Source organism: Lodderomyces elongisporus, chromosome 7, assembly GCF_030384665.1.
Source record: "Lodderomyces elongisporus chromosome 7, complete sequence".
Lineage (NCBI taxonomy): Eukaryota > Fungi > Ascomycota > Pichiomycetes > Serinales > Debaryomycetaceae > Lodderomyces > Lodderomyces elongisporus.
This window is the reverse complement of record NC_083679.1, coordinates 131535-153771: the sequence shown is the minus strand read 5'-3', so window position 1 is coordinate 153771 and position 22237 is coordinate 131535. Positions and strand designations below refer to the sequence as shown.

Here is a 22237-nt window from a genome sequence, read left to right as displayed (position 1 = left end):
TTTGTTCGTTGTTCGGTTCTTTATCTCCCTCTTCTTTGTCTATACTTTATACTTGTTATATAAGCATCTAAAATAACGTTTCAGGTGTGTATAAGTGTGTGTGACGGTGTGGGTGGGTAAAAATATATGTTAGGTATTGTTTTGTAAAACAAAGATTTGGGGTTCTTTTTTCTTCTCTATTTTTTTTTGCTTACTACTCGTGCGATTACAAACCATACCTTATCTCTTATCAGAGTAGTAGTAGATACTCACTAGTCGATTCATACCTATACACCCTTGTCAAGACCACCACATCCAATAGTTGTGGTCTGTACTGTGACATCACACATGCCAATTGATCTAGCGAAGGAATGTTTGTAAGAATTATTTACAAACCTAAAAAAAAAATAATGAAAACAAAAAATTGAATTATATAAAGTTAGAGTGAAACAAGACTATAGACATATTCATTTATAATTTACAGAGATAATAGTCTAAACCAAAGTCAAAGTTTTGTCAAAATACAAAATACCCCAGAACAAATCAAATATCGGCCTACTGACCCAACATATACGGATATTATTATTACTACTATTACTTTATAACTTCTAGCCTATTATTTGTATTATTCATATTATTATGATTATTATTTATGGTAAGAAGACAAAGTGTAAATACTGTGTGATTGGTATATTTTTCGTAAGTCAAATAATGATACCAAGCTTTTCATGTTTTATGTTTTATGTTCTTGTTCTTGTTACTCTTTCTATATTCTCTGTTTTCGTAAAATTTGATTGATTGATGGTGATGTATACCATGTCTCCAAATTGTCTTTTTACATTTTATTTTTTATTTTATTGGGAAATTACCAATTTTGTTGGTGGATATTTTAAAGTTACTTGCCAACAAATTTGTATTTACTTGTACAATAATAATGTAGTTGTTGTTGCTCACATTGATGTTGATGATGATGATGATGATGATGAGGGGGTTGCTACAATGTTCATTTACTGTATAATACCATTCTGTCTCTCTCTATTCCGCCTTTGCTTAAACAATTCTTGATAACAGTAATTTAGAATTAAAGTAAATAATTAAATAAAATATATAATAATTGACTAGTTTGATACTTTTTGATACTCTTCTAGTGCTGGGTGAAAAGTTGCATTCAACTGGACATTAATTAAAAAATGACAAGGTTTACAAAAACCCAATAAGAACTTTTTTGGTTGCAAGAATATGCTGGTTGTCTCAAATTATTCTAATCTTGATATTTTCTTTTGCAAGAAACATAAAGACAATATAATCAATTACTTGCAAGTATATACATATATATACATATTTACATTTACAATTCTATTGGTCTAGGTCTATGCTACTGCTATATCACGTGCACATACAGAATTTTAGCTTTTGTAGCTGCATACTTTTAATTCATATTGCCACTTGCAAAATCCCACTTTTTATAACTCCGTTTCACTTTTCTTATTTTTGTGTATTTGCGCATTTCCAACAGAAGAAAAAAAAAATGAAAACAAATACTAAAGGTTGTATACCAACACTCCTTCCCCTCTTTCGTCTTTGCCCTCGTACCATAAAAGTCAATCTTCACTAAATTCTTTTTAATATTTATTATTATTTTATTATTATATTATTATATTATTATTATCAATATTGTGTTTCCCCCCCCATCAGCTGCAAAAATCTGCTGATTCTCAAAGTCTTGGTTCCTACTTTGTCTCTCTACAGTAGGCTAACAAACATTGTCTATATTTGTAATATATACATACACATGTAGATAAAGTTTGCTGGATTTTTAACATTTGGCAAAAATACATTCTAATTCCCAGCTTTCTTCTTTTTTTATCAATTCGCATCACGGTTTCCCTTTTTTTACACTTTTTTATGCTTTTTTGGGTTTAACCTACCGTTCCACGAGCTACTAACCAAACATCATCAACATCATCCCTTTCACTTCTTTCTTTTTTTGTTGATTTAATTTTATTTATTTTTAAATTCTTACGAATAAATTGTATATGGTCTTTGTGTAAGTTTGGTCTCTCTCTCTCTCTCTCTCTCTCTCTCTCTCTCTCTTTGACACCATTTGACGCACCCACTTTGATCGAAAGAATTTTTTTTTTCTTTCTTTCCAATAATTATTCGCTACCCTAACAATCCGATATTTCCACACTTGGACACATCAACCCATATAGATACATAGACAAGTACACATACATACATACACATAGACAAGTATACAAATATACACACACATATACACGCTATTGCTCACCTAATTTCACTTTATTTTTATTTGTTTTTTTGTTGCGCTTGGTCACATTAATTTTTATTTTTATTTTTATTTTTATTTTTATTTCTATTTTTATTTTTATTTTTTTTAACTCCGAGTACTTGACACGCACTGCAGCAAGCATTGTGTTGAGTAAACCTAAAGATTGAGAAAGAGAAAAAGAAATGAAAAAAAGGTGAAATTTTTGCGTGTTACACAATTTACTCCGTGAAACATATCTATACCCCGTGGGAATATCCTTATTGTGTACCAAAGCAACACTAGACTGGACAATTCCCCTTTTTTAAACTTTATAATCCCCCACCCCACCTACCCCCCACCTCTAATTACTTCGAATTACCTTCACTCCTTTCATATTGCTTTCTACAACCAACACTTGCGCTTTTGCTAACTCATCATTATTAACATCTTTTTCTTTTCATCTCTATCTTATACTCACACCTCAGAAAACCAACTGTTTCTTAGATCAAACATTTAATTAATGAAAAAAATTAAAATTTCAGCTGTGACGCCAAATCTATACAAACTTAAACTAAATAAAATATAGTAAAAGACAGATAAAGGAATAAAAGGTATAATTTTAACCCAACCAACAGCGAAACACAGAGCAACAAAGTAAAAAAAAGAAAAGAAAAGAATAATAATAATAATAGGAGAATCGACATACTCAACAAAAAAAAAAATGTTCAAATCAATAGCCCCAAAAATTAAAAAAATTAAAAAAAAAAACTACAAAGCCAAAGACGGAAAAGGGAGCAAATATAACTTGAGATTTGAATTAAAAAAAAAAAAAAATTAATTTTAATTTAAATTATTTATTATTATAATTATTATAATTATTTTTATTTTGCTTTGGGGGGTTGGGCAGCATAAACTTGAATTACAGAATAAAAAAAATATACATATAAAATAAAATAAAATAAAGTAAAATAAAATAAAATAAAATAAAATAATTATAAGATTGGCGTACTTTGGTCAGATATATCAAGAACCACATCTGCCCCTAGAATACCAAATAAACCTGAGAGAAGAAGAAGAAGAAAAGGAAAAAACCCATAGCCCATAATTTTTTTTTTTTTTGCTTTTTATTCGTTTTTCTTTTGGCTATTCACCACCTTTTCCTTTGCTTTTCCACCAAGTTAGCATTAGCATTTGAAGGACAAAGTATCCTAGAGACAATACAAGTCTCACTCACCCACAGTATCACACTAGCATTATCATCATATAGAAAAAGGAGGGAAATCAAAAAGAAAAGGAAAAAAAAAAGAAAGAGCAGAAGAAGAACTAGAAGAAACCTTATATCTACTTTATCACCCGCCACAATATTTTACAACCACAAACCATAACCAAGTAAACAACTACAACTACCTATTTGTTTTTTTTTTTGGTTTAATTTGTTTGGTTCTATCTTTTGCTTCTTCATTTGCATATACACAGAGTACTCAGAGTACACATTTACTTACACATCACCTTTAATCCACATATATAGAAATGTCTACAATTGTGGCAACAAAGGAGTTGCTAGACCCTTCTGCAACATCAGCGTCACCACGCTCATCATCACCTGAAGTTACTCTATCCCGTTCATCACCCATTAGCTATACCATATCACCACCATCCACAGTGACATCATCCCCAATATTATTTTACCAACAATCTTTATCCACCATATCGTCAAATGACTCTATAGACACTATCAAGTCATCAACAAGCACTATTAAACTCGGTAATCAACAAAATCAACAGCAACACCCACAATTACAGGGATCAAAACAGGAGTCTAGTTCTCCACAGTATAACAAACCAGTGCTGATAAGTGCACCAACACCAGTCATGGCAAAAGAATCCACATTACCCAGAATTGCCATTAATGTGCCACTGGATACCACTTTGAATACCACTTTGGATGCACCTAAAAAGACTAGAAAGTTTAATATACCAAACTACTATGTCCCACCAAAAACATTGGCTGCAACTTTGCCATCTTCATCAGACTCTACAGACTCTACAGACTCCACAAACTCTTTAAAGTCTTCAAACTTAGCCACTAGTGAATTGCCACCAAGGCTAGTTCGCAAAAAATCAGGAGAATTGGTCAAGTCGTCATTGAAGTTGCCCACATTGCTTCAAAGATCCATTTCGTCTCCAAACATTATTAACGACAATAACAACAACAATACGAATTCAGGCTTTGCATCACCACGCAAATCTGTTAGATTTGCTTCACGACTCATCAATGTCAAGATGTTTGATGGTTTGGAGAGTCCTGCTAGTGTGAGTTCACGCAATAGTCCTTGCGAATCACCACCAAATGAATATACATTTGCCCCATTACACAATAGAAGAGCACGGAAAATGGATGACGTTGAAGATTTGCTCTTTGACGAAGGAGAGTTTTACAGCTCCTTGCCATCCTTATCTCCATCATCATCATTGTCATCATCATCCAGAAAAGGATACTTTGACTGGGGATGGAACTCTAGCTCTGACGATGAAGAAAAGGAAACCGAGGAACAAAGACAAGTTGTTGAGTATAGACTACTCAGACACAATATTCCACAAAATGGCTACTCAAAGCTTGGACAGGGAAATGTATGGCTTTCATCTGCATACTTGTTGAAACAACACAATACTGTCAATAATGCATTTCTTTGTGGATTTATCCTGGTTGTTAATTTGGCTTTTGAAAAACGTCTTTCACTCAAGATGACACTCGACAACTGGAAAAGCAGCTGCAAATTGACGGGTGAAAAAATTATCTCTTTTGTCAAGAGTTCTGGAAACATTGACGAGTTTAAGTTTCTGATCAATTTGAGAGATTTGATGAATATGACGGGCGACGAGGATGAAGAAAAGTTTTCGGGAACAATGAAGTTACAGATGTGCGTTATGTATGAAGTTAACGGTGCAGTTTACTGGGCCAATAACCTGGGCAGAAACTATACATTTGATATTGCCACCACAACTACTACCACTGCAAACACCACCACCGCCACTTCAAAAGCTGGTTTGAGTAGTAACAATAATAGTAAAAATACCATAAAACTGGCTTCTAAATTGACCTCGACTATTGGTGGTCGGTCACCGTCACCATTTGAAGAAGTTTGTTCAAAATTAATTCAACATCAAAAGAGCAACAAATTGGGCAGTGGCCACGGCTTGGATGTATTGGATCTGAAACTTGGTGGACTTTCCATCTCAAATAACTTTGTTGATACCAAACCAACATTTTTACCAGCATCAGCATCAGCAGCAGCAGCAGCCAACAACAACAATAATAATAATAATACTGCTACGACTTTTGGTCATGGAGTAACTAGACCAGTTATAAACAAGAGCTATTCCCTGAATGATATTATCGGATCCAATCACCGGTACTCAAATCGCCAACGTCAAAAGGATAACAAATATACACCTTCGCCCATTGGCGCATCTAGCATTAGCACGCATGGAAATGGCTCGTTTGCTGGATTCAGTTATACAGACTTGGTTAACAATTTCTGCTTTGCCAATAATGCCACTACAACTAGTCCAGCAACAAAGAGCGATACGGGTGCGGGTGCGAGCGTAGGTGCGGGCGTGGGCGTGCAATCTACAGTTGGCGCTATTGACATTGCAAACGGGAAGAAGAAGCAAACACAGGGAAATATGGGGATGAGCTGCTCGCCTGTATCAACAGCATCTACATTTCAATTCTTTAGTGATTCCTCCATCCACATTTAAGCACACAAACTTTTCTTTTTGTTCCTTTCCATTTTCTAGGCTTGTGGATCCATAATCAAAAAGGTTCAAGTTGCAGAACACAATCCCTTATATAAAGTTTTAAAATTCAACAAAAATTAAAAAAAAGTTGAAGACGAGTATGGGATAAAAGAGTGCTGGAAACAACAATTCAATTCTTGTTTTTGAGAACAAATTTTTACATACATTTTACTTGCTTTGATTTTTTTTACCTTTTTCTTTTTTTCAACAGTTTGTTGAGTTGTTTGTTTGTCATTTTATTTTTATAGCATCCTTTTTTTTCATATCTTTACTAATTCAATATTAGCTTAATATGTAAAGTGGAACAAAAACCATTTCAATTATTGCCTTTGTATACATATCGTTGCGAAATATTTAACAGTGTACGTGAAAGTGTTAAACACGGTTCGTTTAGCGTTTCCACTGTATGTGCAATTCTCCTCTGTCAATTTTCCTTTCTCTACTCATACCCACACATATCCGTAATTCCATACTTTCCAAAATAAATAAAAAAACTTGTTCTCATCGTTTTTTTTCCTTGTACAACCCAATCAATTTCCACACCGTAACTCCACCCTTTTTATTATAGCTTGCTATATCAAAAATATTCGGTACGGAAGAGAAATCAATGGTGTTGACACCACAGAATAAGTTAGGTATGATACTGAATATCACCAAACTCATAAAGTTAGTGAAGTGATTTGTATTGCAAATGACGAATCTTGAAACTTTATCGTGAAATTAAGACGGGTGAGCTAGGGGGAGGTAAAGCGGTGGCATAGATGGGAAGGGAGGGAAAAAAATCATGTATTGAAGTTTGATCATTGAGGCTTGAGTTTTAAGTCTTGGCTTTCAGCTCGTCACCTTCACCTTCTTTTCTTTTTTTCTTTTTTTCTTTTTTTTTTCTTTTCCTTTATGAACCAAAAGATTGTAAATAGTTTCAAGTCCAAGAAAATATATTTACAATTGTGTTCCTATTCTTTTTTTTTCTTGATCCTTTAACCAAATCAGTTTTGTTTGAGTTTTTGCAACCATAGTTTTATAATCTACGCAAGCGCCACAGTAATCAACTTTGTACCAAGGGGACTTTTGAATAACGAGTTTGCTTTTTTATTCCTTTTTTTTTCAATTTTCCAAACTTATGACCCTTTAATGGTTTTCGAATTCACAAGGACAAGGACACTTGGTGGTCAGATGTTGATGGTATATAAAGGTTGGTTGGCAAGAGTTAGATTTGATTTAGTTATTTCATTCTGATGCTTTTTCTTTCATTTTTTTCATTCTTTTTTTTTTGGCTTTCATCTGAATGTGAATTAACCCAGAGAAAACTTAACAATATAGAGGAGTCTAAAGTCAACATATTCCATAAAGCAGAATCTCGTATTAGTAATGTCAAAGCAAACTGAATTGAAAGAAACCAAAGAGTTTGTTTCTGCAACCTCTTCAATCTCTGAAGAAGTACAACAATTATACTCGGAGTCATGCTCACCAAACCCATTTCTTGACCCACATGTTGCTGAATATTATAAAAATTTTTATAACGAGGTGAATTACGAATGCCGTGAAGCATTTGACCCCAGTTTCCAATGGACAAGAGAAGAGGAGAAGCAAGTTGTTTGCAAGTTAAACTGGAGAGTAGCATTTGCAGCATGTCTTATGTTTGTCGCTTTGCAAATTGATAGAGGTAATATTCAACAAGCTGTTTCGGATAATTTCTTACAGGACTTGAGGCTCACAACAAATGATTTCAATACGGGGAATACAATTTTTTACGTGTCTTTCTTGGTTGCAGAAGTGCCATCGCAAATGTTATCAAAGGCATTGGGGCCAGACATCTTCATTCCAATCCAAATATGTGCATGGAGTATTGTTGCTTTGTCACAAGTTGCTCTTCAAAATAAAACTGGCTTTTACATAACTAGAGCATTGATTGGTGCCATAGAAGGCGGATTTATTGCCGATTTGGTCTTGTGGCTAAGCTACTTTTTCACTAGCAAAGAGTTACCAATTAGGTTATCGTGGTTCTGGACAACAATGACCTTGACCCAGGTGTTGGCTGCATTGGCAGCATTTGGCATTTTGAGATTACGCGGAGTATTTGGATGGCCCGGCTGGAGGCACTTGTTTTTGTGGGAGGGTCTATTTACATTAGGCATTGGATTGCTCTCGTTTTATATGATGGTTCCATCAGCTGTTCAAACCAAAAACTGGATGCATCCAAAGGGGTGGTTCACTGAGCGCGAGGAGAAGATCGTTGTTAATCGAGTGTTGAGAGATGACCCCACAAAAGGTTCAATGCATAATCGTCAAGCAATGACATTGAAGGAGATTTGGAAGTGCTTGATTGATTACGACATGTGGCCACTTTATGCAATTGGTTTGGTTGCTTATATTGGATATTTTACATTTGGCTCCTATTTTGTCTTGTTAACACGCCAATTGGGATTTGGAACATTAGAAACTAACCTATTGACCATCCCGCAAGCGGTATTGGCTATCGTAATGTTGCTTTTCATAACCTGGTTCTCAGAAAAGCTCAACAATCGCGCATTGGTTTCAATATTTGCGCCAGTTTATGGAGTCATTCTTCTTGGAGTCATTAGATTCTGGCCTGGTTCAGGCGTGCAAGCTTGGCCGAGTTATGTGTTGAATACACTTTATAGTGGTCATCCCTTTATTCATGCCATTTTAGTGTCTTGGGTCTCGAGAAATTCAAATTCAGTGAGAACTAGATCCATTTGCTCAGCATTATACAATATGTTTGTTCAGGCAGATGCAATAATTGCAATGAACATCTTCAGAGCCGATGATTATCCATTGTACAAGAGAGGTCTTTTACAATTATGGATCCTTACCTTGCTGGTGATTCCGCTTTTGTTGTTAACGAAATGGTACTACATCTGGAGAAATCAAACCAGGGAACGAATTTGGGGCACAATGAGTGAAGACGAAAAGGACCAATACAGAAAAACAACTAAAGACGAAGGAAACAAGAGACTCGATTTTAGGTTCGACCATTAACAAGGGGGAGAAGTTGGAGATATAATCAGCCTTGTACTTTTAGTTTAGAGGTAAAGCAAAAAGATGCTAATGTGTACTTTATACTTCTTTCTTAAATCTATATATATATATATATATTTTGCAGCCATAAATTTTGTGCAACACACGTTTTGAAAACAAAAAGAAAAAAAAAGAAAGGAAAAAAAAAATTTTGGTATTGGAATCACAGGTTACTTCATCTTTACGATATTTAGTCCACTTCATTGGATAAAGCAAATCAGTGTAACTAAGATTATTTTCTTTCACTCTGAACCAAAATAAAAAAAGAGCATGTCCCGATTTCAAATACAATTTAATTGAATAACTGAAAACTTTGAGATCCAATCACCATTACTGATACGTTTTTAAAAATTGCTTCTCTTTTAAAAAATTCCGTTTCTATAAATTTTCTTTTTGCGTGCGGCTCAAATGCAGCACATATGTTCAATTTGGATATAGTTTAAGCTCTCGTATTACTATATGCAGTATACTAGTGGGGCTCGAGACGCATCAAGATCATCTAAACCAAATTTCCCGTCGTCGTTGAGTGTATTATTCAGTCTACACAATAATAGCTCATTGATCCCAAAAAAAATACAGTTCGGGGGGTTCTTTTTTTCTTTTAATTTAATATTATTTTGTATCTATCATTCTTAGTTTTAATCCAACATTATAGGAAATATCACTTTGTTTTACTTTACTAGAGCTGTCATTCCTTGTTTATCTTCCACCACGAGAGCTGTGTCCATATTGTTTAAGCCTCCCTATATAGTGCACAGAAATATGAGCAAGTACAAAGGTAAATTTAATAAGAATGGAAATAAAAAGAACAGTCTGCAATTTCAAAGACAAACATACTCCGAGCCAAACTCAAACTCAAACTCAAATTCAAATTTGAATTCAAACTCAAACTCCAATTACAACCATGTGAAAAATGCAGAACCTGTTCAAGTGCTTCGACCGGAGGACAAAAATAATGTATTGCAATGCTTGAATAAACTATACAGCGCTAACTTCGAAGTTGAATTTCCACTGTCACCACCACTGCTGCTACTGTCGATTTTAAATACAGATTTTGGAGTAACACCTATATTGCACAAGATTGTTGACACATACCTCGAGGAACAAAGTCATGTTTGGAGTAAGAATCCTCGACTAGCAAATGGTACCGGTAGCCAGCAAAAATTATCCTATGCCAATACGATTCGCGATGTCTTTACTCGATCTGCAGTGCTCTTCAGTTTAGATGTAGAGGCTTGGGAAATGAATACAAAGTTAATCACGGAAATTGGTATTGCAATTTATGATCCATTTGCGAAAGGGGAAGCCAGAAATAATATTCGAGATGCTAATATTGTTAATTTGGGTGGAGTATCAATAATGCCGACAATTAAACAGATACATATTCGAATCAAGGAAACAGTCAAACTTATCAATGGACAGTATGTGCCCAATCATGTTGACAACTTCAACGGTGGAACGACTTTGGTATTGAGTAGATACGAAGCTGCCGTATTTGTGCAAGCTTTGATTGACCATTTTTTTGTATACACAACTGCATCTGAAAATGGAGATGCCTTGGTTGAAGAAAATGTTCAACAACAGTTGAAAAAAACTTACTTGGTTGGGCACGATGTTGGTGGAGACGTCAAGTGGCTCAAGAATCTTGGTATTTCTTTGCCGCAAAACCATTTACGACTTGATACTGCTCAAATGATGAAGATTCAACATGGCAAGGACAATGTTGGCTTGGCACGCTCGTTGCAGCTGCTAGATATACCACACAATTTTCTACACAACGCAGGGAACGACGCATACTATACTTTACTATTAGCCTTTAAATTGTGTGATCCATATATACGATTACTGAAGAGATTGGATGTAGCATTGGTGGAAGAATTAAGTCCCGAAGAAATTGAGGACAAGAAAAAAGCTGCAAAGGAAAGACGCGAAGCGAAAGAGTCAAGAAGGCAATTACATAAAGAACAAGTTGAAAAGGTTGCAAACGAGATTCAAAATATGACGGAGGAAGAAAAAGCACAATATGCAAAATTGAAGAAACAGGAGGAGGAGAAATTGGCGAGAGAAAGAAAGATGGAGAAGAAATTTAAGCTGATTGAAAAACGCAAGGAGCTACAGAGGAAAATACGTACATGTAACGATGCTACATTGATGGAGATACAATCTGCTATTGAGGCAACGAGTTTCTTATTTGGTGCGGAAAACAACCAGAATCAGGTAACGGAATCAATATTTGTAGACTCGGATCTGATGGAGCCAGAGTAACAAATCGATTATAAAATAAATTATAAATTAGATTATTAAATAGATTATAAAAGAGGTTATAAAATATATAATAAAGAAAAATTGGAAAACAAAGTACAGAATATAGAATCTAAAAAAAAAGAAACAGCAAAATGCAAAATGCAAAATGCTACACTATATATACAGGCACATGTTGAAAATGGTTATAATTAATATCTATTGAAAGCATTTTGATCTCTATTGTTATTCTTCTTTTTTTTTTTTTCCTTTATCTTTTGATTCCTGTTTATTCCTTTTCAAAGGTTAATAAAACCCATCCTGATATAGCATTGTTCTTTCATATTTCTTTGCCATGTCCAGGATTGTCAACAACAATTTAGCAGCAGCTGATTTGACATCTTCATCATTAATCATCTCCCAGCTACTTTGTAGCCATTGCGAAATCAATCCTAGATCATCGGTATAATTTTGAACAATATAAAGGCTGTCAAGTACATCAAACACCAATAAAATACCTAATATGACACTTTGCACAACTTGAATCTCGTCGATATTCAAGTTTTTTATAACAGTACAGCTCAAAGTGAGATACTCCTTGCACATATCATTAAGCTGAGTTGCGGAAGGGTAAGCACAGTGTATGAATATCAGAAGTGTCTTTATATAATGAGATATGAAAATTGGCAGGTAATGTCCAATATCTATCGTGCCTGCCTCATACCAAACGTTTAGGAGCGGGAAATAAAAGTTTGTCGCAATAATTTTGTGGAATTGGGGAATTTTCGCCTGTTCTGTTGCAGAATTGGTGAGAGTCTCAAGTTGCATGTATTTTTCATGCAATTGAGGAGGAAGCATCTGTGCAACTGTTTTGGTGGTTATATTTGTAACGGTGTTGGTGATAGTGCTAGAACCACTATTAGTGTTTACAGCTGCACTTTTTCTCACATCCTCAATATCATCTTTAAACCCTCGGAGTTCTCTTGCGGCTAGGCCAGCTGCAGAAAGGATGGTAATTCTCTGTTGGAGCGAATAATCGCCATTCAACAATAAATTAAATAAGTGGAATGTTACTTTTGGAGTCGTCACAATCACCGCTATCATGTTTTGCAACTTTAAATCATCGAAATCTGAATCATTAAAATAATTATCCAACGCAATCAATTGTGTTATGAGATCTTCTGCAAAAAACTCAACTTCGTTTCCGCGCTGAGATTTCTGCTTGAGCAAAGACGGGCCATAAACAAGAGCTTTACGTCGAAAGTCATAAGCGTTGGGGTTTTTCGTATCTTTCGAGAGGTACGTAAGTAAGTCTTTTATGTAAATAGGATTGGGGATTTTGGGTTTTTGTGGAAGATTTTCCAAATCATTAACTTCTTGAGAAGCTAATGCGGCGGAGTTTGTTGAAGCTTCAGTGGTACTTGTTGAGTTATCTACTTCAATCAAAGTGTTTTGCTCTTCAACTTGATTTTCGCCTCTAATGATTGACCATGCAACCGCAAATGAAATATGATTATCCATTGGAGGCGTGTTCCTTTCAAGTAGATTACTATATGGATTATTTATGTTGGCACTTTCAAAAATCTGTTTTTCTCCATTGAGTTTACATACTTTATCTGCCAACAATATGGCAAGAGACTTTGCATTATTGGAGTGCGATTGTAGTCGATTGCTAACCCCTTCTAAAAAACGTTTATGCTTTAGCAACGCCTTGACAAATTGAGAGTCTTTAAGCTTCATATAAGACATCATTGTTAATAAAAAATAGGTCCGAGTTTCTTGATATGTGATGGGTTCGGTCTTGATATATGCCGTATCTGACCAAATCAGTAGTTGCTTCAACATTCTTTTTTCAAGACTTGAGTTACTTGAACTATTGAGAATCATTGCTCCAAGCTGTACTAAATTTTTGTCACAAGTGGAAATAATGAGCTCGATAATAGCGTCATCGTTGAATAATACTTCAGCAAACAGTGACTGAAGAATTTGATATAATGCAGGTAAATTTTTTGACAAAGTGATCAATCTTGACTCTGGTAGGTACTCGACAAAAAATGACTTGACGTAGCTTTTCTTTTGAAAAGTCCTCATTCCACGAAACGTAGCAACAAAGTAGTCCCAATATGGTTCTTGAAAAAATACATTGAAAAATGTTATAAACGGGATTTTGCCTAGCTTTAGTATCGAGTGAATGAACGATTCTAAGGTCTTGTTATCTCTGTTGTTGCTAATGCCAAGTTTGTCGGTAGCACTTTCATTAATGTAGAGTTGAACAAGTGATTTCGCCAAGTACGTGGCGTATCCTTTCGTGCTACTTAAATGCTCATTCACAATCTCGATATGTTGTAGAACGGATACCTCATTCACAACTGATAAGACTCTGCCTTTGAAAATCAACTTGTTAATCTCTTCTAGCTCGCTTTGGGACTTTGCATTTGAAACCAATTGAGGAATCAATCCTTCATCGACTACTTTTTGCAAAATGTCCAAGTAAAGCTGAGTCAACTCTTTACTTTTCATATCCCTATTCAACGTGGAAATCTTGTTAACAAGATTGCCGAAGCCAATCAATGAAGAATAAAACACATTTTGTATCGCGGTATTTAACGAATTATCTTCTAGCAAATTGGAGCTGGTAGATATGGTGTATATTTCAGGGATGGTGAAATTAAGAATGGTATTCACGTACGCAAATGTTACATTGTCACGGTTTCGCTCCAAAATGTCTTGTAGTTCATCAACGCTAGGATGGTTTTTTAAAATTTCAACATCCTTGTTCATGGTAGTTAGAATATACCTCTGGAGATAGACTGATTGTGATGTTAAGAAAGTTATCTAAGCAAAAGTGTATAGCATTGTGGTTTATCTTGATTTTTGAATTTTCCCAAAAACCATAATAGAAAAATATAAGAATAGAACATAGAAGAAGGGATAAGCAGCCGAACACCTGCGGCGCGTAAAGAGTATTATACAACAAGGTACAAAACTGCCATTCCATCTACAAACCTACTGGACAATATAAACCTCGTTTTTTTCTGCCCCAAAATAATATTAAAAAAAATACCCCCAATGAAATGCAATTTTCAGCAGTTATGAAGCAAGTCAAGTCCCATGTATCGAGAGTTCAGAAACCAGTTTATAAGAATCTGGCGCAGAAAAAGGTTTCTGCAGTGACGTATCAGTCTTTGTCAAATCGCCCATTATTGCCAAAGTATGAAAAAAACATTAGTATTACCGATACGAGTATCGCTACAGATGCCTCACCATCGAACTCACCGGAACTCCTGGAATCATCAGGATTGCCAGCAGCAAAAGCACTTGCTCAACTTCGAAGTAGAATAGCGAAAGGGGACAAGATCCACCTTGAAGAATATTTGAGGAGTAAGCATTTTGTCTTTAAAGAGGGTAGAGAGGAAAGGTCCATGGCCTACTTAAAACACGCTTTGGGATTGGTACTGAGTAAAACACGACCGATCATATCTATTGATTGTGAGAGTTATGAACGACAGCACTCAAAAGTTACAGAAGTAGGTATTACTGTGTTTGACCCATCAACCTCTTCTTCCTCGATGATTCCACACATTAAGCCGATTCATCTTATTGTTGAAGAGCATATCCATTTGAGAAATGGTAGGTACGTTCCTGATAACAAGGATTATTTTTCCAATGGAACATCACTAGTGGTGAAGGAAGTTGATGCTATCAAAATTCTAAAGGTGCTTCTTCAAAAGCTTTTGGTTGAGCAAGACGGGATATTCATGGGCCATGCAGTTTCTGCAGAAGTCAAGTTCTTTAGACTGTTGGGTATACTGCTTCCCGAAACCATCAACAAGATTGATACGCTTGACTTGGTACGCATTTCTCGAAATCAGGGTAGTTTACGTTCTTGTTTGCGTTCTTTGGATATACCGCATGGATACTTACACAATGCTGGAAATGACGCATACTACACTTTATTGGCGGGGTTGGGCTTGACTGATCCTGTTACTAGAATAATGAAGAATATGGACGTTTACTATGAGGGTGAAAAGGCAAAGAAAGTCCACCATGACAGATCAACGTTTCTTAGAGTGGATGATGTTGATGTATTAATAAGCGACTTGTTGTGAACCACGAGGTGTGAACTGTGAGGTATAATAATACTGTCAAGTAGATATAAATGTAATTTTTTTAAAAAAAATAACAAATTATTTAGGACAACCTAAAATATGAGACCACATCTCTGCTGGAGTAAAGTCTTTGTATTGTACCTTTGAGTGCTGGTAGCATACGTCTGCTCCCAGAATAAGCCTTTCAGACCTTGATCCCAATCACATAACCGCTTCTCACAATGCCAGTATGATTTTTTTTTTTCCTTTGCCGGCAGCCGTGTCGGCTACACTGCTTTCTCTTTCTCTTTCTCTTTCTCTTTTTTGTCTTTTTTTAGTATTTCTTTTTTTTTTGCTCTCTTTTATTTATTTACTTTTTTTTTTTTTTTAATTCCATTCTATTTTTTGTCTGTTTGTTGTTTGTTTACAAATTCTTCACGTGATGCATGATTGTGCATCGCTTGACGATTTCAAGTTGTTCTTATCTGTGTGATCAACAAAACTATAACGGGGAAAAATTTATCAAGAAACAGAACCAGTTATCACTATAGTTGTTATTGTCGTTGTTATTGTCGTTGTCATTGTCAAATCGATTGCATTCATTTTAGAAAATTATTTTCAAAAGAATCTGTCATGAGCTTTGATCCTAATGAGTCTTCTTATTTGCTATCACGGCGCCCGTCGCAAACAATTCTAGACAACCCTATCGGTTCTTTTAAAGGACCCAACTCCTTGCACAACTTTGCCAGTTCATTTACCCGTGCACAGTTTTTTAATGCGTCAAAAATTGATAACAACATTCACAAAAAGAGGTCTTTCTTTGTAGATGGTCAGTCGTCACAGCGAGATGGTGCTGATTTTAATGAAGATGAAACATTTGATCCGGAGTATATGGTACCATCGGTTCGAGGAGAGAGGTTAAGTTCAGTTGTGCATGACTTGCACAATAGAAACCAGCTTTTTATGAACCATCCCAGTAATGATTTAGACTCGGCAGTTATGTCACCGAATAATGAGGTCTTTTATCACGACGATATCATCAATTCCATCAACGATTCGAGGTCAAGACAGGGCTCTACCGTTGGTGTTGGTGGGATCCCCATTGGTGCATCGAGGAAAAGAGCCCGGCTTCAACCTTCATTTTCAAGTTTGAGAAGCTCTATTTCATTGGCAACTACTGCATCGCAAGTATTGTTGAAAAAGATTGAAGATGGAGAGGGAAACATAGTTACCGTTTTAGCAGGCCAATCAACCTCGCCGCAAACTATTTTCAACTCGGTGAATGTCTTGATTGGAGTTGGTCTTTTGGCGTTACCTGTGGGGCTCATGAAAGCAGGCTGGATTTTAGGAATTCCAATCTTGCTTGCATGTGGTTTAGTCACTTACTGGACAGCAAAGTTACTTTCCAAAGCAATGGATGTTGACAGCACCATCATGACGTATGCTGACTTGGGCTATGCAGCATATGGGTCAACAGCAAAATTGATTATTTCGTTGCTCTTCTCAATTGATTTAATGGGAGCAGGTGTATCTCTCATTATTTTATTCAGCGATTCATTAAGCGGAGTGTTTAGCGACAATGACACCACAACAAAACTCATTACATTCTGCATCTTGACACCGTTTACTTTCTTGCCACTATCCATTCTTTCCATTTTTTCGTTATTTGGGATCATGTCCACCATTACCATCACTATTCTCGTCATGGTTTGTGGCTTGATTAAGCAAACTTCACCGGGCTCACTTGTTGAGATCATGCCGACAAACTTATGGCCGACTTCGTTGCCCAACTTGTTGATTGCCGTGGGTATTCTTATGGCACCATTTGGTGGCCATGCCATCTTCCCCAACTTGAAAAGTGATATGCGACACCCTGAAAAATTTACAAAGTCGCTCAAGTATACCTATGCTATTACGTTGGCCACGGATACTTCAATGGCTGTGATTGGGTTTCTCATGTTTGGAGCCAAATGCAGCAATGAAATAACAAACACACTTTTGGATACCAAAGGCTATCCATCATGGTGCTACCCTTTGATAAGTGGATTGATTTGTATCATCCCCTTGGCCAAGACCCCTTTGAATGCAAAGCCCATTATTTCGGCATTGGATGTATTGTTGGGTGTAGCCAATGCTGACGCGGCGGGCTCGTCACCTTCTACATCATCATTTATGGGCTCTAAGATCGGTGGATGGATTACTACTACTACTAGATTTCTTATTAGAGTTGGTGTCAATGCCATATTTGTTGGTTTGGCGATTGTTTTTCCAGAGTTTGAGAAGATTATTGGCATTCTTGGAGCTTCAATTTGTTTTATTATTTGTATCATATTACCAGGACTTTTCTATTTACGATTATGTGGTAACAAGATACCATTTTGGGAAAGAACTGTTGTTAGTTTTGTAGTGTTGGTATCGTGCATTTTGGCTATATTGGCATCGTGGGCAGTCATTGTATATTGAGAGGTGATTGGTGAAAGTGGATTAAGTAAAAGCTTTTTAGATAATAATAAAATAGACAACACATTTCTTTGACAATAATTGAATGGATTTTTAGAAAAAAATAAATAAAAAGAAAGAAAGAAAAAAGAACAATGAAAAATGAAAAATGAAAAAAGAGTAAGCATTATTTGTATAAATTGAAGGAAATGGCTGATGATATTTTCTCGTGACATGTGAAAAAGATTGTCAACGGTCATTACTTAGTAGAGAAAACTTTCGTCAATTTTCGAGCCAAAATCTTTTAGATGGAAAAAAAAATGAAATCCTTGATAATTCTAGACAGCAACTAAGCTACACATGGGATAAACAAGTAATGCAGCCTACTTTGAACAAAAGAGACAAAGTTTAGATTTATTGATCAAACTCGTTGATAGTTTTTTTGCACTAAATTCGAGGCATAAGGATTGTAGAAGTCACCTCTTATCTTTCAATCTTTATCTCTTAATTGTGTTTTTTTTTTCTTTCTTCTTTTTTTCTTTTTTTTTCGTTTGATATTTGAGAGATAAAATTACACTAAATAACTATTGTGCATAACTATAGGTCCAAATAGGAAAATTGACGACACCTTCTGGACGTGCAAAATCATACACACTTGGTAGCTATCAGACTGATAATTACTTACTGCGTTGCAACTCATCAAATCATTATTAAATTGTGACCACGTGCACTACCTAGTCTACAAAAAATTTTTCATTTTGTATTTTTTTCCATTAACATTCTCCCTTCACTCCCCTCAATCCCTTGTCTCACGCATTTGCAGTAAAATTTTTGTCAAAAATTTTTCATCTCATATAGTTCTTCTAAGTTTCCCTTTTCTTTTCTTTTCTTTTCTTTTTTTCTTCCTTCTTTTCTTTTTAAATAGTTTAAACTAACAATAGAAACATCATCAATTATGTCAGACCAAGAAGTTTTAGTCCTCAGAGGTACATTGGAAGGCCACAACGGTTGGGTTACTTCATTAGCCACCACCCCAGTCCACCCAGACTTGTTGTTGTCTGGTTCAAGAGACAAGACCTTGATTAAGTGGAAATTGACTGGTGGTGACGACAACCAATACGGTGTCCCAAAGAAGTCATTCACTGGCCACTCACACATTGTCCAAGATGTCACTATCTCTGCTGACGGTGCTTACGCTTTGTCCGCTTCATGGGATAAGACCTTGAGATTGTGGGACTTGGAATCCGGTGCATCCACCAGATTCGTTGGTCACAAGGGTGATGTCTTGTCAGTTTCTATTGCCAAGAACTCTAGACAAATTGTTTCTGCTTCAAGAGACAAGACCGTCAAGGTCTGGAACACCATTGGTGAATGTATGGCTACCTTGACCGGTCACAACGATTGGGTCTCAGCTGTCAGAATCTCACCATCAGGTAACAACTCATCAGTCATCTCTGCTTCATGGGACAAGACTGTTAAGGTATGTTTTTTTTTTCTTTCTATATTTTTTTCTTATTTTTTTCGATCATTATTATTGCTATAATAATTTTTTGGATCCTGTGTTACAAAATCAGTGTTTTCATTTTCATTTTCATTTTCATTTTTTTTTTGTCAAATGGGATCAATATTCAAGTGATGATTATTCATATTTGCTACTTCAGACGTTGCTTGCCAGCTTCGAATGAGACATACCATTTTATCACCAAGATCTCTGATTGAATATTGATTGTTCTTTGATTTTTTTCTATTCTATCGAAAAGGAAAAAAAAAACAATGAAAAGAAAGGGAAACAAGATTTTGATTTTAAGTGAAATAATTAATACTAACAATGTCTTTTTCTTTCTTTCTAGTCATGGGATTTGACCGACTACTCCACCAACGCTGACTTCATTGGTCACACCGGTTACATTTCATGTATCACTTTGTCACCAGATGGATCATTGTGTGCTTCCGCTGGTAAGGATGGTGTTATCATCCTTTGGGACTTGAACTCAAACAAGACCTTGTACACCTTGGATGCTAAGGCTGAAGTCCACGCTTTGGCTTTCTCACCAAACAGATACTGGTTGGCTGCTGCCACTACTTCCGGAATCAAGATCTTCAAATTGCAAGAAAGATCTTTGTTGGATGAATTGAAACCAGAATTCGCTATTGGTGCTAACGCTAAGGACCCAGAAGCTATCTCATTGGCTTGGTCTGCTGATGGTCAAAACTTGTTTGCTGGTTACACTGATAACGTTATCAGAGTCTGGCAAGTCATGACACCATCTGCTTAAACGTAGATTGTGTCGTTGAACGTATATATATGTAATATTTAATGAAATTTGGAATGGGAATTTAAAGTTACAGAATTTAATCTTTTTGTTTTTTTTTTTAATTTTTAATTTTTACCTCTTAATTCTTTTGGTTCTTCTTTTTTCTTTGTTCGATTCTTCAAATGTTCTATCTACAACGTTAATGTCGTTTTGTAGTTTATTTCTTCTTCAACATATTAAATTGTTTCTTATCTTCTCTATAATATTATTCTATTCTATGAGGTATATTTTTCCGCTTGCACTTCCACCTACTGCCCAGTTTTGAGTAGGGTGCAAACTACAAACTGCAGGCACAGCTCCCATGTTGTCGTTTAAATGTCCGAGGATGTTCCCTTCTTGATCGAAAACATCCATTCCACGTTTCATATTACCAATGATGAATTTTTGAACGCCATCTTGCGGGTCTTCTTGCCACCTTGCTTTCAATATCGACACCCATCGTCCCGTTTGACAATTGTGTTTTATTTTATTTACTGGGAGAAGGTTATTTGGTAGTACTATCTCGTCTTCGTTTGCAGATTGCTTGCGAGAAGTTCTTTTGTAATCAGGCATAAAGTCGTCACTCCACAGAGTAATTTCTGGTGATTTGTTGTAATTAAAGATACAGATCTGATCATCATAGCCATTGCAAACTAACCGGTTCTCAGAGTTCCAACCTACTGTTGAAATAGAGAGTCGAGACGTATAGTTACCATACATGTGAGGGCTTCTTTGATCTTCATACTCTGAATATATCAGCGAATTGACTTTACGCAAATCCCATATCCTCATTGATCGGTCTAATGAAGACGTGGCTATTTGGTACAGAGCTTGTGGGTTGATTGCAAATCCCCCAATTTTCTTATCATGTAATCGCAAATATTCTGGATCTCTTGGTTTTTCACGAATATCAATCCTTGTAAACACACCTTCTAGAGTACTTAAATAAAGCAAGTTGGGATTCTCACTGGAAATATTCATATCCGATATACCATAATCCGATCCATAACTATCATTTAGTGAAACCACCTCAGATGAGGATAATTTGTTCAAATCAAGCGACCTCACACTACCATCATACGAAGTAGAATAAAGCTTTTCAAGGTGATTTCGAGGGGTTACTATCTTGGAAATATTTTTTCCATGTGGGCGTAATATAGTGATGGATGGCTCTGCATCATCAGACGATGATGACGAGTCTGGAGCCCAGAGTCCCAAATTTCCATTGGTGTCTCCTGCAGCGACAATTCTATCCTCAACGGCAGGATGAAAATTGATTGCAGTGATACGTTTATGTGTAATACCGATTTGCAACGGATCGTATTTGGGAAATATGGTTTTGGAATCGAATTCTTTTCTTTTCGCATCCACAGACTTATCGCCACTAGGTGCATTCCTTTTGATTTGTTCATAAAAATCGCCAGCAGAAAACCTGTCACCAAGCGATTGCATTAATTTCAAGACTTCATTATTTTCGTGAACCAAATTATCAACATCGACATCTTCATTTTTGCGATTTTCATCACTTTCAATCTTTACTTTGTCATTATCACCATCATCACTTTTATTGCTACCATTCTCGGTGCTATTGTTGCTGTTGTTGCCGTTGCTGTTGTTGCGTACTTTACTTTCAAAAACCATCTCACCATGTTTCTTATCAGTAACCAAATCTATGAGGTTAAAGTCTCCAAATAGTTTTGTCCGTTTCAATTCCTCATACTCACGTTTCCGACGTTCCCTAGCTTCTTCTTCAGCTCTATGTTTGGCATATTCTTCAGGATTATCCTGTTCAGATTGAATTCCTGCAATACGACGCGATCGCCTAGCTGGCTCAACGACTTTTTTTGCTTTTTCCTCTTTCTTCGCAACACGACCTAAAACAGATCGTAAAGCACGTTTCTTATTTTTCTGAGGCTGTGGAGAAGCAGACGATCTTTCAATTTCTTTGGATATATTGTTGGATATAGAGTCCAAATTGAGTTTTGAAAGCAATTCCTGATTCCGTTTGATATTTTCTTGTCTCTTTCTCTCAAACTCTGAAAGCGCCATTTTATTTTTCTTCAATTTCAATTTCAATTTTGGTT

At 35.9% G+C, this 22237-nt stretch overlaps 8 protein-coding genes across 8 annotated transcripts; 6 read left to right on the top strand and 2 right to left on the bottom strand. All coding sequences in view use genetic code 12, as the record gives it.

Moving 5' to 3' along the window:
- Positions 1-3781: 3781 nt before the first annotated feature.
- On the top strand, positions 3782-6013 carry PVL30_005028 (uncharacterized protein; the record flags this gene model as incomplete). The annotated part of the gene is made up of 1 exon (XM_001523211.2): positions 3782-6013. One exon carries the CDS (start codon positions 3782-3784, stop codon positions 6011-6013), a length of 2232 nt encoding a protein of 743 aa, XP_001523261.2.
- A 1407-nt stretch (positions 6014-7420) lies between these two features.
- Positions 7421-9052, top strand: PVL30_005027 (uncharacterized protein; the record flags this gene model as incomplete). The annotated part of the gene is made up of 1 exon (XM_001523210.1): positions 7421-9052. One exon carries the CDS (start codon positions 7421-7423, stop codon positions 9050-9052), a length of 1632 nt encoding a protein of 543 aa, XP_001523260.2.
- Positions 9053-9853: 801 nt separating this feature from the next.
- Positions 9854-11356, top strand: PVL30_005026 (uncharacterized protein; the record flags this gene model as incomplete). Its single annotated transcript, XM_001523209.1, has 1 exon — positions 9854-11356. One exon carries the CDS (start codon positions 9854-9856, stop codon positions 11354-11356), a length of 1503 nt encoding a protein of 500 aa, XP_001523259.2.
- A 282-nt stretch (positions 11357-11638) lies between these two features.
- TEL2 (telomere binding protein) lies at positions 11639-14113 on the bottom strand (the record flags this gene model as incomplete). The annotated part of the gene is made up of 1 exon (XM_001523208.1): positions 11639-14113. The coding sequence occupies one exon, from the start codon at positions 14111-14113 to the stop codon at positions 11639-11641; it is 2475 nt and encodes an 824-aa protein (XP_001523258.2).
- A 293-nt stretch (positions 14114-14406) lies between these two features.
- On the top strand, positions 14407-15441 carry PVL30_005024 (uncharacterized protein; the record flags this gene model as incomplete). The annotated part of the gene is made up of 1 exon (XM_001523207.1): positions 14407-15441. One exon carries the CDS (start codon positions 14407-14409, stop codon positions 15439-15441), a length of 1035 nt encoding a protein of 344 aa, XP_001523257.2.
- Positions 15442-16053: 612 nt separating this feature from the next.
- Positions 16054-17883, top strand: PVL30_005023 (uncharacterized protein; the record flags this gene model as incomplete). The annotated part of the gene is made up of 1 exon (XM_001523206.1): positions 16054-17883. One exon carries the CDS (start codon positions 16054-16056, stop codon positions 17881-17883), a length of 1830 nt encoding a protein of 609 aa, XP_001523256.1.
- Positions 17884-18814: 931 nt separating this feature from the next.
- Positions 18815-20135, top strand: ASC1 (G-protein beta subunit and guanine dissociation inhibitor for Gpa2p; the record flags this gene model as incomplete). Its single annotated transcript, XM_001523205.1, has 2 exons — positions 18815-19339; positions 19710-20135. 2 exons carry the CDS (start codon positions 18815-18817, stop codon positions 20133-20135), a joined length of 951 nt encoding a protein of 316 aa, XP_001523255.1.
- A 249-nt stretch (positions 20136-20384) lies between these two features.
- Positions 20385-22202, bottom strand: PVL30_005021 (uncharacterized protein; the record flags this gene model as incomplete). The annotated part of the gene is made up of 1 exon (XM_001523204.2): positions 20385-22202. One exon carries the CDS (start codon positions 22200-22202, stop codon positions 20385-20387), a length of 1818 nt encoding a protein of 605 aa, XP_001523254.2.
- Between the last annotated feature and the right edge of the window lie 35 nt (positions 22203-22237).